Below are 12,950 nucleotides of genomic sequence, written 5' to 3'. Positions count from 1 at the left end.
AGCTATGTAGACTAGCAGGTTAGTTATAAAGGGTTATGAACAGCTAAAGACTAGCATGTTAGTTATAAAGGGTTATGAACAGCTATGTAGACTAGCAGGTTAGTTATAAAGGGTTATGAACAGCTATGTAGACTAGCAGGTTGATTATAAAGGGTTATGAACAGCTATGTAGACTAGCAGGTTGATTATAAAGAGTTGTGAACAGCTATAGACTAGCAGGTTGATTATAAAGGGTTATGAACAGCTATGTAGACTAGCAGGTTGATTATAAAGGGTTAGGAACAGCTATAGACTAGCAGGTTGATTATAAAGGGTTATGAACAGCTATGTAGACTAGCAGGTTGATTATAAAGAGTTGTGAACAGCTATAGACTAGCAGGTTGATTATAAAGAGTTGTGAACAGCTATAGACTAGCAGGTTAGTTATAAAGGGTTACGAACAGCTATAGACTAGCAGGTTGGTTATAAAGGGTTACGAACAGCTATAGACTAGCAGGTTAGTTATAAAGGGTTACGAACAGCTATAGACGAGCAGGTTAGTCTCACCTCACTGCAGTATGTGTTCTCCATGCGTTGGCTGAGGCTGGGTCGGAGGCAGGTCAGGGACAGGACTGACACCAGGCTGCCGTTGTGGCTCTCAGAGGACAGGGCCCAGGACACCACTGCAGTACTGGAGCCCAGCAGCCTGATGCTGACACCCTGGGGCCGCTCCTGGGGCTGCTCCAGCACCTCTCCACTGGGGCCTGGGGCAATCAATGGTGGTTTTGGGGATTTATTGGACAATTAAAACATATACAGTAAAACACAGAATTTCAGGGTTAGGGTCAGGATCAGTGATAGGGTCAGGGTCGGTGTTTGGGTCAGGGTTAGGGTCAGTGTTTGGGTCAGTGTTAGGGTTAGTGTTTGGGTCAGGGTTAGGGTTAGTGTTAGGGTCAGGGTTAGAGTCAGGGTCAGGGTTAGAGTCAGGGTTAGGATCAATGTTTGGGTCAGTGCCTGGGTCAGTGTCAGTGTTAGGGTCAATGTTTGGGTCAGTGTTAGGGTCAGGCTATACATACTGAGATAGAAGGTGAGCCCTGTATACGCGATGCTCTCCCTGGCCTCCAGTGTCAGTGTCTGGGTCAGTGTCTGGGTCAGTGTCAGTGTTCGGGTCAGGCTATACATACTGAGATAGAAGGTGAGCCCTGTATACGCGATGCTCTCCCTGGCCTCACAGTCTCCCGCGGAGCTCAGTGTGGTGACCTGGACTCTGTAGGTACCAGGCTCTGTCAGCTCCGTGAAGAACTCATGAGTGTTCTCATCCACGGTGGCCGTCTCTGTAGAGTTACCTGAGGACGGGGAGACAGGGCTCAGAGAGGTCGAAACAGCACAGGTCACAACAGATACCATTCAGCTATTACCTTCATCTGACAGCATAGGAGCCCTTACTCCAGGAATACTGATCTAGGATCAGGTCATAACAAATACCATTCAGCTATTACCTTCATCTGACAACATAGGAGCCCTTACTCCAGGAATACTGATCTAGGATCAGGTCATAACAAATACCATTTAGCTATTACCTTCATCTGACAACATAGGAGCCCTTACTCCAGGAATACTGATCTAGGATCAGGTCATAACAGATACCATTCAGCTATTACCTTCATCTGACAACATAGGAGCCCTTAATCCAGGAATACTGATCTAGGATCAGGTCATAACAAATACCATTTAGCTATTACCTTCATCTGACAACATAGGAGCCCTTACTCCAGGAATACTGATCTAGGATCAGGTCATAACAGATACCATTCAGCTATTACCTTCATCTGACAACATAGGAGCCCTTACTCCAGGAATACTGATCTAGGATCAGGTCATAACAGATACCATTCAGCTATTACCTTCATCTGACAACATAGGAGCCCTTAATCCAGGAATACTGATCTAGGATCAGGTCATAACAGATACCATTCAGCTATTACCTTCATCTGACAACATAGGAGCCCTTAATCCAGGAATACTGATCTAGGATCAGTCTCATTCATTATGATCTAACAGGCAAAAAGTAATTCCAATATCAGCACTCCTTTTCTGAGAGTCTTTGTGAATGTGGTCTTGGTTCTTATTGTCCACCGTAGTGGCCTTTAGCTTACCGTCTCTGTAGATGTAGACGTTGAAACCGTCGTATGTGGTGGGGGGTCGGGGGGGTAGCCAGCGTAGCTCCAGCAGTATGGGGGGAAAGCGGGTGGGGGTGACGGAGATCTCTGGGGGCAGGCTCATGGCAGAGCCCGGCTCATTGGAGTCCTCATACTCTGGAACCACCGCGTTCACAAACTCCTCCTCTCCATCCGTAGGGGAGGGACTACCGTAGGGCTCCGGCCAATAGGGCTGCGTGGCGGTCTCTTCTTCTGTGTTGTTAGTGTTAGAGATAGAGGTGGCATAGCCTGTCGAGCTGTTGGAGCCCTGAGGGGCGGAGCTGTAGGAGACCTGGGTGGTTCCGCCCACCACCTCCTCTGAGATCACTTCCTGTATCTCCTGGTTCTCCTGTAATTCCTGTTCCTCTATGAGGGGGACATCCCGCGCCCGCCGGGGCGTGTCCTGGGTCACCTCGGAGCTAGGGACCCCCCCTGGTAGCACCCTCTGGCTGAGTGGTACGATCTTATGGGAGATGTTGAGGGGAGGGTTGGGCACTGCAGTGAAACACAAACATTAGTATTAGCTTGCCATCTCCATAGAAATGCAGGTACAAATCTGTCCTTCTGTCCTTCATTGAAATGTGTTCTTAACTGACTTACCTAGTTAAGTAAAGGTAAAATAAATAAAAAGTTCAATAACGTTCTCATGGGGTATGTAGTTAGTTACCTGTCCTGTGTTGCCAGGACTCATGGGGTATGTAGTTAGTTACCTGTCCTGTGTTGCCAGGACTCATGGGGTATGTAGTTAGTTACCTGTCCTGTGTTGCCAGGACTGTTGGGGTATGTAGTTAGTTACCTGTCCTGTGTTGCCAGGACTCATGGGGTATGTAGTTAGTTACCTGTCCTGTGTTGCCAGGACTCATGGGGTATGTAGTTAGTTACCTGTCCTGTGTTGCCAGGACTCATGGGGTATGTAGTTAGTTACCTGTCCTGTGTTGCCAGGACTGTTGGGGTATGTAGTTAGTTACCTGTCCTGTGTTGCCAGGACTCATGGGGTATGTAGTTAGCTACCTGTCCTGTGGGGTATATAGTAGCTACCTGTCCTGTGTTGCCGGGGTTCATGGGTATATCGTAGCTACCTGTCCTGTGGGGTATATAGTATCTACCTGTCCTGTGTTGCCAGGGTTCATGGGGTATATAGTATCTACAGTGCCTTGCGAAAGTATTCGGCCCCCTTGAACTTTGCGACCTTTTGCCACATTTCAGGCTTCAAACATAAAGGTATAAAACTGTATTTTTTTGTGAAGTATCAACAACATGTGGGACACAGTCATGAAGTGGAACGACATTTATTGGATATTTCAAACTTTTTTAACAAATCAAAAACTGAAAAATTGGGCGTGCAAAATTATTCAGCCCCCTTAAGTTAATACTTTGTAGTGCCACCTTTTGCTGCAATGACAGCTGTAAGTCGGATGGAGAGCATTTGTGAACAGCAGTTTTCAGTTCTTTCCACAGATTCTCGATTGGATTCAGGTCTGGACTTTGACTTGGCCATTCTAACACCTGGATATGTTTATTTTTGAACCAATCCATTGTAGATTTTGCTTTATGTTTTGGATCATTGTCTTGTTGGAAGACAAATCTCCGTCCCAGTCTCAGGTCTTTTGCAGACTCCATCAGGTTTTCTTCCAGAATGGTCATGTATATGGCTCCATCCATCTTCCCATCAATTTTAACCATCTTCCCTGTCCCTGCTGAAGAAAAGCAGACCCAAACCATGATGCTGCCACCACCATGTTTGACAGTGGGGATGGTGTGTTCAGGGTGATGAGCTGTGTTGCTTTTACGCCAAACATAACGTTTTGCATTGTTACCAAAAAGTTCAATTTTGGTTTCATCTGACCAGAGCACCTTCTCTCCCAGGTGGCTTGTGGCAAACTTTAAACAACACTTTTTATGGATATCTTTAAGAAATGGCTTTCTTCTTGCCACTCTTCCATAAAGGCCAGATTTGTGCAATATACGACTGATTGTTGTCCTATGGACAGAGTCTCCCACCTCAGCTGTAGATCTCTGCAGTTCATCCAGAGTGATCATGGGCCTCTTGGCTGCATCTCTGATCAGTCTTCTCCTTGTATGAGCTGAAAGTTTAGAGGGACGGCCAGGTCTTGGTAGATTTGCAGTGGTCTGATACTCCTTCCATTTCAATATTATCGCTTGCACAGTGCTCCTTGGGATGTTTAAAGCTTGGGAAATCTTTTTGTATCCAAATCCGGCTTTAAACTTCTTCACAACAGTATCTCGGACCTGCCTGGTGTGTTCCTTGTTCTTCATGATGCTCTCTGCGCTTTTAACGGACCTCTGAGACTACCACAGTGCAGGTGCATTTATACGGAGACTTGATTACACACAGGTGGATTGTATTTATCATCATTAGTCATTTAGGTCAACATTGGATCATTCAGAGATCCTCACTGAACTTCTGGAGAGAGTTTGCTGCACTGAAAGTAAAGGGGCTAAATAATTTTGTACGCCCATTTTTTTTGTTAAAGAAGTTTGAAATATCCAATAAATGACGTTCCACTTCATGATTGTGTCCCACTTGTTGTTGATTCTTCACAAAAAAATACAGTTTTATATCTTTACGTTTGAAGCCTGAAATGTGGCAAAAGGTCGCAGAGTTCAAGGGGGCCGAAAACTTTCGCAAGGCACTGTACCTGTCCTGTGTTGCCGGGGATCATGGGTATATAGTAGCTACCTGTCCTGTGTTGCCAGGGTTCATGGGTCAGGTCGCTGCGTCGGACCAGTGTGGTTCTGTTGACTGTAGCTTCAGAGATCAGCTGGAAGGAGATGTTGCTGTAACACGTCCCAGGGAGCCAGTGTTTAAACACAGTCTTTCCCTTATAGAAGTCTAGAACACAGAACAGTCTTTCCTTTATAGAAGTCTAGAACACAGAACAGTCTTTCCTTTATAGAAGTCTAGAACACAGAACAGTCTTTCCTTTATGGAGGTCTAGAACACAGAACAGTCTTTCCCTTATAGAGGTCTAGAACACAGAACAGTCTTTCCCTTATAGAAGTCGAGAACACAGAACAGTCTTTCCTTTATAGAGGTCTAGAACACAGAACAGTCTTTCCCTTATAGAAGTCTAGAACACAGAACAGTCTTTCGTTTATAGGGGTCTAGAACACAGAACGGTCTTTCGTTTATAGGGGTCTAGAGCACAGAACAGTCTCTCCCTTATAGAGGTCTAGAACACAGAACAGTCTTTCCCTTATAGAAGTCTAGAACACAGAACAGTCTTTCCCTTATAGAGGTCTAGAACACAGAACAGTCTTTCCCTTATAGAGGTCTAGAACACAGAACAGTCTCTCCCTTATAGAGGTCTAGAACACAGAACAGTCTCTCCCTTATAGAGGTCTAGAACACAGAACAGTCTCTCCCTTATAGAGGTCTAGAACACAGAACAGTCTTTCCCTTATAGAAGTCTAGAACACAGAACAGTCTTTCCTTTATAGAAGTCGAGAACACAGAACAGTCTTCCCTTTATAGAAGTCTAGAACACAGAACAGTCTCTCCCTTATAGAGGTCTAGAACACAGAACAGTCTTTCCTTTATAGAGGTCTAGAACACAGAACAGTCTTTCCTTCATAGAAGTCTAGAACACAGAACAGTCTTCCCTTTATAGAAGACTAGAACACAGAAGATGATGGTATGATTAATAGAAATCTATAACACAGAACATAACAGTCTGCTTTATATAAATTTGAGGACAGAACACATAAGTCTTCAACTTGTGTCTGTGAACAAGAAACATTGAAGTCTGATTGGTGGGCCTGCCCCCAAATATGACCTAATACAGACCTGCTCAACTCAGTGGATCCAACTCAAATAAGTCAACACTGAACTGTCCAGAACGGGCTAGTCAGCTACACCTGTTGTTCCAGTCTGCCCAGAACGGGCTAGTCAGCTACACCTGTTGTTCCAGTCTGCCCAGAACGGGCTAGTCAGCTACACCTGTTGTTCCAGTCTGCCCAGAACGGGCTAGTCAGCTACACCTGTTGTTCCAGTTTGTCCAGAACAGGCTAGTCAGCTACACCTGTTGTTCCAGTCTGCCCAGAACGGGCTAGTCAGCTACACCTGTTGTTCCAGTCTGTCCAGAACAGGCTAGTCAGCTACACCTGTTGTTCCAGTCTGTCCAGAACAGGCTAGTCAGCTACACCTGTTGTTCCAGTCTGTCCAGAACAGGCTAGTCAGCTACACCTGTTGTTCCAGTCTGTCCAGAACGGGCTAGTCAGCTACACCTGTTGTTCCAGTCTGTCCAGAACGGGCTAGTCAACTACACCTGTTGTTCCATTCTGTCCAGAACGGGCTAGTCAGCTACACCTGTTGTTCCAGTCTGTCCAGAACAGGCTAGTCAGCTACACCTGTTGTTCCAGTCTGTCTAGAACGGGCTAGTCAGCTACACCTGTTGTTCCAGTCTGTCCAGAACGGGCTAGTCAACTACACCTGTTGTTCCATTCTGTCCAGAACGGGCTAGTCAGCTACACCTGTTGTTCCAGTCTGTCCAGAACGGGCTAGTCAGCTACACCTGTTGTTCCAGTCTGTCCAGAACGGGCTAGTCAACTACACCTGTTGTTCCATTCTGTCCAGAACGGGCTAGTCAGCTACACCTGTTGTTCCAGTCTGTCCAGAACAGGCTAGTCAGCTACACCTGCTGTTCCAGTCTGCCCAGAACGGGCTAGTCAGCTACACCTGTTGTTCCAGTCTGTCCAGAACAGGCTAGTCAGCTACACCTGTTGTTCCAGTCTGCCCAGAACGGGCTAGTCAGCTACACCTGTTGTTCCAGTCTGTCCAGAACGGGCTAGTCAGCTACACCTGTTGTTCCAGTCTGTCCAGAACGGGCTAGTCAGCTACACCTGTTGTTCCAGTCTGCCCAGAACGGGCTAGTCAGCTACACCTGTTGTTCCAGTCTGTCCAGAACGGGCTAGTCAGCTACACCTGTTGTTCCAGTCTGCCCAACCAGAGGCCTCACCTTTATAGAGCATGGATCTCTGCTCCCGGCCCTCTGCGTAGCTGATGTTGACCCGACTGAAGATGTTGTTCTCTGGGGAGCTGATCTCAAACACCACACCTGTCTCTGGAGCCTCTCGGTAGTCTGTGATCACCACACTGTCCACCGGACGCGGCTCTGCGGGGGACAGACGGACAACAGACCTGACTGACTACCTGGTCAGGGGCACAACAACCACTACAACCTCCACAGTGAAGAATGGGAAATAAATAGAGAGATGACTAACAAACACAACAAGTCAAGCACATAGTGTATCTATGAGAGAACCAAGACTGATCTAAAGCAAACTCTATTGAGCTGGATTCAGGACAGTTGGACTTGGACCAGGTCTTCCCCTGTCTGAATACTTACTGGTGAGAACAGATACAGTCTGGATGGACTTGGACCAGGTCTTCCCCTGTCTGAATACTTACTGGTGAGAACAGATATAGTCTGGATGGACTTGGACCAGGTCTTCCCCTGTCTGAATACTTACTGGTGAGAACAGATACAGTCTGGATGGACTTGGACCAGGTCTTCCCCTGTCTGAATACTTACTGGTGAGAACAGATACAGTCTGGATGGACTTGGACCAGGTCTTCCCCTGTCTGAATACTTACTGGTGAGAACAGATATAGTCTGGATGGACTTGGACCAGGTCTTCCCCTGTCTGAATACTTACTGGTGAGAACAGAAATAGTCTGGATGGACTTGGACCAGGTCTTCCCCTGTCTGAATACTTACTGGTGAGAACAGATACAGTCTGGATGGACTTGGACCAGGTCTTCCCCTGTCTGAATACTTACTGGTGAGAACAGATACAGTCTGGATGGACTTGGACCAGGTCTTCCCCTGTCTGAATACTTACTGGTGAGAACAGATACAGTCTGGATGGACTTGGACCAGGTCTTCCCCTGTCTGAATACTTACTGGTGAGAACAGATACAGTCTGGATGGACTTGGACCAGGTCTTCCCCTGTCTGAATACTTACTGGTGAGAACAGATATAGTCTGGATGGACTTGAACCAGGTCTTCCCCTGTCTGAATACTTACTGGTGAGAACAGATACAGTCTGGATGGACTTGGACCAGGTCTTCCCCTGTCTGAATACTTACTGGTGAGAACAGATATAGTCTGGATGGACTTGGACCAGGTCTTCCCCTGTCTGAATACTTACTGGTGAGAACAGATACAGTCTGGATGGACTTGGACCAGGTCTTCCCCTGTCTGAATACTTACTGGTGAGAACAGATACAGTCTGGATGGACTTGGACCAGGTCTTCCCCTGTCTGAATACTTACTGGTGAGAACAGATACAGTCTGGATGGACTTGGACCAGGTCTTCCCCTGTCTGAATACTTACTGGTGAGAACAGATATAGTCTGGATGGACTTGGACCAGGTCTTCCCCTGTCTGAATACTTACTGGTGAGAACAGATACAGTCTGGATGGACTTGGACCAGGTCTTCCCCTGTCTGAATACTTACTGGTGAGAACAGATACAGTCTGGATGGACTTGGACCAGGTCTTCCCCTGTCTGAATACTTACTGGTGAGAACAGATACAGTCTGGATGGACTTGGACCAGGTCTTCCCCTGTCTGAATACTTACTGGTGAGAACAGATACAGTCTGGATGGACTTGGACCAGGTCTTCCCCTGTCTGAATACTTACTGGTGAGAACAGATATAGTCTGGATGGACTTGGACCAGGTCTTCCCCTGTCTGAATACTTACTGGTGAGAACAGATATAGTCTGGATGGACTTGGACCAGGTCTTCCCCTGTCTGAATACTTACTGGTGAGAACAGATACAGTCTGGATGGACTTGGACCAGGTCTTCCCCTGTCTGAGCAGCAGGCTAACGGTGTAGCAGAGTCCGTGGTGGGAGGAGTTAAAGACCAGAGGTGTGGCGGTGGGGTCGGTCAGGTTCAGGAATGGTAGCAGGTGGGTTCGGGGCTCGCCCATCACCCGGGCAGCATACCCCGTCACGTTCTCCCGCAGGTCAGATGGCTCCAGGGTCACTACGATCCAGTCCTCCTCTTTAACTGACACCTGGAAGGACACAATGGTCTAGAGGAGAGAGAGAGGAGAGAAGAGAGGAGAGAGAGAAGAGAGAAGAGAGAGAGAGAAGAGAGAGAGAGAAGAGAGAAGAGAGAGAGCGGAGAGAGAGAGAAGAGAGCAGAGAGCAGAGAGCAGAGAGCAAAGAGAGCAGAGAGAGCAGAGAGAGCAGAGAGAGCAGAGAGAGGAGAGAGCGGAGAGAGAGCGGAGAGAGAGCGGAGAGAGAGAGAGAGAGAGAGAGAGAGAGAGAGAGAGAGAGAGAGAGAGAGAGGGCTGTTGAGTCTGGAGGAATGGAGCAATAAGTTCACATCATCATCAGATCGCTGCTCTAACAGCTTCTCCAGACCACCTGACCTACAGAGACAGTCATGTGTGTCACTACAGTACATGTTGAGTTCCCTTCTTTATAAACATGCTGAAAGTCTGTTGTTCATTTGTTTGCAGAGGAATTTGGTCAAATACAATTTTCTCCAACAGTTTGATAAGAGCTTGCAGCCAGCTGATTGGTCTGCTGTTAGAACCATTAAAGGCTGCTTTACCACTCTAGGGTAGTGGAATGACTTTGGCTATAGGCTATGGAGTGGCTATAGAGTCAGCTACCATCCTCAGTAAGAGTGGCTATAGAGTCAGCTACCATCCTCAGTAGGAGTGGCTATAGAGTCAGCTACCATCCTCAGTAGGAGTGGCTATAGAGTCAGCTACCATCCTCAGTAGGAGTGGCTATAGAGTCAGCTACCATCCTCAGTAGGACTGGCTATAGAGTCAGCTACCATCCTCAGTAGGAGTGGTTATAGAGTCAGCTACCATCCTCAGTAGGAGTGGCTATAGAGTCAGCTACCATCCTCAGTAGGAGTGGTTATAGAGTCAGCTACCATCCTCAGTAGGAGTGGCTATAGAGTCAGCTACCATCCTCAGTAAGAGTGGCTATAGAGTCAGCTACCATCCTCAGTAGGAGGGGCTATAGAGTCAGCTACCATCCTCAGTAGGAGTGGCTATAGAGTCAGTAGGAGTGGCTATAGAGTCAGCTACCATCCACAGTAGGAGTGGCTATAGAGTCAGCTACTATCCTCAGTAGGAGTGGCTATAGAGTCAGCTACTATCCTCAGTAGGAGTGGCTATAGAGTCAGCTACCATCCTCAGTAGGAGTGGCTATAGAGTCAGCTACCATCCTCAGTAAGAGTGGCTATAGAGTCAGCTACCATCCTCAGTAGGAGTGGCTATAGAGTCAGCTACCATCCTCAGTAGGAGTGGCTATAGAGTCAGCTACTATCCTCAGTAGGAGTGGCTATAGAGTCAGCTACCATCCTCAGTAGGAGTGGCTATAGAGTCAGCTACCATCCTCAGTAGGAGTGGCTATAGAGTCAGCTACCATCCTCAGTAGGAGTGGCTATAGAGTCAGCTACCATCCTCAGTAGGAGTGGCTATAGAGTCAGCTACCATCCTCAGTAGTAGTGGCTATAGAGTCAGCTACCATCCTCAGTAGGAGTGACTATAGAGTCAGCTACTATCCTCAGGAGGTGTGGCTATAGAGTCAGCTACCATCCTCAGTAGGAGTGGCTATAGAGTCAGCTACCATCCTCAGTAGGAGTGACTATAGAGTCAGCTACTATCCTCAGGAGGTGTGGCTATAGAGTCAGCTACCATCCTCAGTAGGAGTGGCTATAGAGTCAGCTACCATCCTCAGTAGGAGTGGCTATAGAGTCAGTAGGAGTGGCTATAGAGTCAGCCACCATCCTCAGTAGGAGTGGCTATAGAGTCAGCTACCATCCTCAGTAGGAGTGGCTATAGAGTCAGCTACCATCCTCAGTAGGAGTGGCTATAGAGTCAGCCACCATCCTCAGTAGGAGTGGCTATAGAGTCAGCTACCATCCTCAGTAGGAGTGGCTATAGAGTCAGCTACCATCCTCAGTAGGAGTGACTATAGAGTCAGTAGGAGTGGCTATAGAGTCAGCCACCATCCTCAGTAGGAGTGGCTATAGAGTCAGCTACCATCCTCAGTAGGAGTGGCTATAGAGTCAGCTACCATCCTCAGTAGGAGTGGCTATAGAGTCAGCTACCATCCTCAGTAGGAGTGGCTATAGAGTCAGCTACCATCCTCAGTAGGACTGGCTATAGAGTCAGTAGGAGTGGCTATAGAGTCAGCTACCATCCTCAGTAGGAGTGGCTATAGAGTCAGCTACCATCCTCAGTAGGAGTGGCTATAGAGTCAGCTACCATCCTCAGTAGGAGTGGCTATAGAGTCAGCTACCATCCTCAGTAGGACTGGCTATAGAGTCAGCTACCATCCTCAGTAGGAGTGACTATAGAGTCAGTAGGAGTGGCTATAGAGTCAGCTACCATCCTCAGTAGGAGTGGCTATAGAGTCAGCTACCATCCTCAGTAGGAGTGACTATAGAGTCAGTAGGAGTGGCTATAGAGTCAGCTACCATCCTAAGTAGGAGTGGCTATAGAGTCAGCTACCATCCTCAGTAGGAGTGGCTATAGAGTCAGCTACCATCCTCAGTAGGAGTGGTTATAGAGTCAGCTACCATCCTCAGTAGGAGTGGCTATAGAGTCAGTAGGAGTGGCTATATAGTCAGCTACCATCCTCAGTAGGAGGGGCTATAGAGTCAGCTACCATCCTCAGTAGTAGTGGCTATAGAGTCAGCTACCATCCTCAGTAGGAGTGACTATAGAGTCAGCTACCATCCTCAGTAGGAGTGGCTATAGAGTCAGCTACCATCCTCAGTAGGAGTGACTATAGAGTCAGCTACCATCTTCAGTAGGAGTGGCTATAGAGTCAGCTACCATCCTCAGTAGGAGTGACTATAGAGTCAGCTACCATCCTCAGTAGGACTGGCTATAGAGTCAGCTACCATCCTCAGTAGTAGTGGCTATAGAGTCAGCTACCATCCTCAGTAGGACTGGCTATAGAGTCAGCTACTATCCTCAGTAGTAGTGGCTATAGAGTCAGCTACCATCCTCAGTAGTAGTGGCTATAGAGTCAGCTACCATCCTCAGTAGGAGTGGCTATAGAGTCAGCTACCATCCTCAGTAGGACTGGCTATAGAGTCAGTAGGAGTGACTATAGAGTCAGCTACCATCCTCAGTAGGAGTGGCTATAGAGTCAGCTACCATCCTCAGTAGGACTGGCTATAGAGTCAGTAGGAGTGACTATAGAGTCAGCTACCATCCTCAGTAGGACTGGCTATAGAGTCAGTAGGAGTGACTATAGAGTCAGCTACCATCCTCAGTAGGAGTGGCTATAGAGTCAGCTACCATCCTCAGTAGGAGTGGCTATAGAGTCAGCTACCATCCTCAGTAGTAGTGGCTATAGAGTCAGCTACCATCCTCAGTAGGACTGGCTATAGAGTCAGCTACCATCCTCAGTAGGAGTGGCTATAGAGTCAGCTACCATCCTCAGTAGGAGTGGCTATAGAGTCAGCTACCATCCTCAGTAGGACTGGCTATAGAGTCAGCTACCATCCTCAGTAGGAGTGGCTATAGAGTCAGTAGGAGTGGCTATAGAGTCAGTAGGAGTGGCTATAGAGTCAGCTACCATCCTCAGTAGGAGTGACTATAGAGTCAGCTACCATCCTCAGTAGGAGTGGCTATAGAGTCAGCTACCATCCTCAGTAGTAGTGGCTATAGAGTCAGCTACCATCCTCAGTAGGAGTGGCTATAGAGTCAGCTACCATCCTCAGTAGGACTGGCTATAGAGTCAGTAGGAGTGACTA

At 47.5% G+C, this 12,950-nt stretch overlaps 1 protein-coding gene across 1 annotated transcript in view; it reads right to left on the bottom strand.

The window, feature by feature from the left end:
* LOC135536333 (receptor-type tyrosine-protein phosphatase O-like) overlaps positions 1-12,950 on the bottom strand; it is a 140,783-nt gene that overhangs the window by 82,910 nt on the left and 44,923 nt on the right. The window contains exons 2-7 of the mRNA XM_064962688.1: positions 8,973-9,246; positions 7,157-7,312; positions 4,879-5,031; positions 2,136-2,672; positions 1,164-1,325; positions 547-743 (exon numbers count right to left, since the gene is read on the bottom strand). Coding sequence (XP_064818760.1) covers positions 547-743; positions 1,164-1,325; positions 2,136-2,672; positions 4,879-5,031; positions 7,157-7,312; positions 8,973-9,246 — 1,479 coding nt within the window. The remainder of the gene's footprint in view (positions 1-546; positions 744-1,163; positions 1,326-2,135; positions 2,673-4,878; positions 5,032-7,156; positions 7,313-8,972; positions 9,247-12,950) is intronic.

Source organism: Oncorhynchus masou, unplaced genomic scaffold, assembly GCF_036934945.1.
Source record: "Oncorhynchus masou masou isolate Uvic2021 unplaced genomic scaffold, UVic_Omas_1.1 unplaced_scaffold_596, whole genome shotgun sequence".
Classification (NCBI taxonomy): Eukaryota; Metazoa; Chordata; class Actinopteri; order Salmoniformes; family Salmonidae; genus Oncorhynchus; species Oncorhynchus masou.
This window is presented reverse-complemented; position numbering and strand designations above follow the sequence as displayed.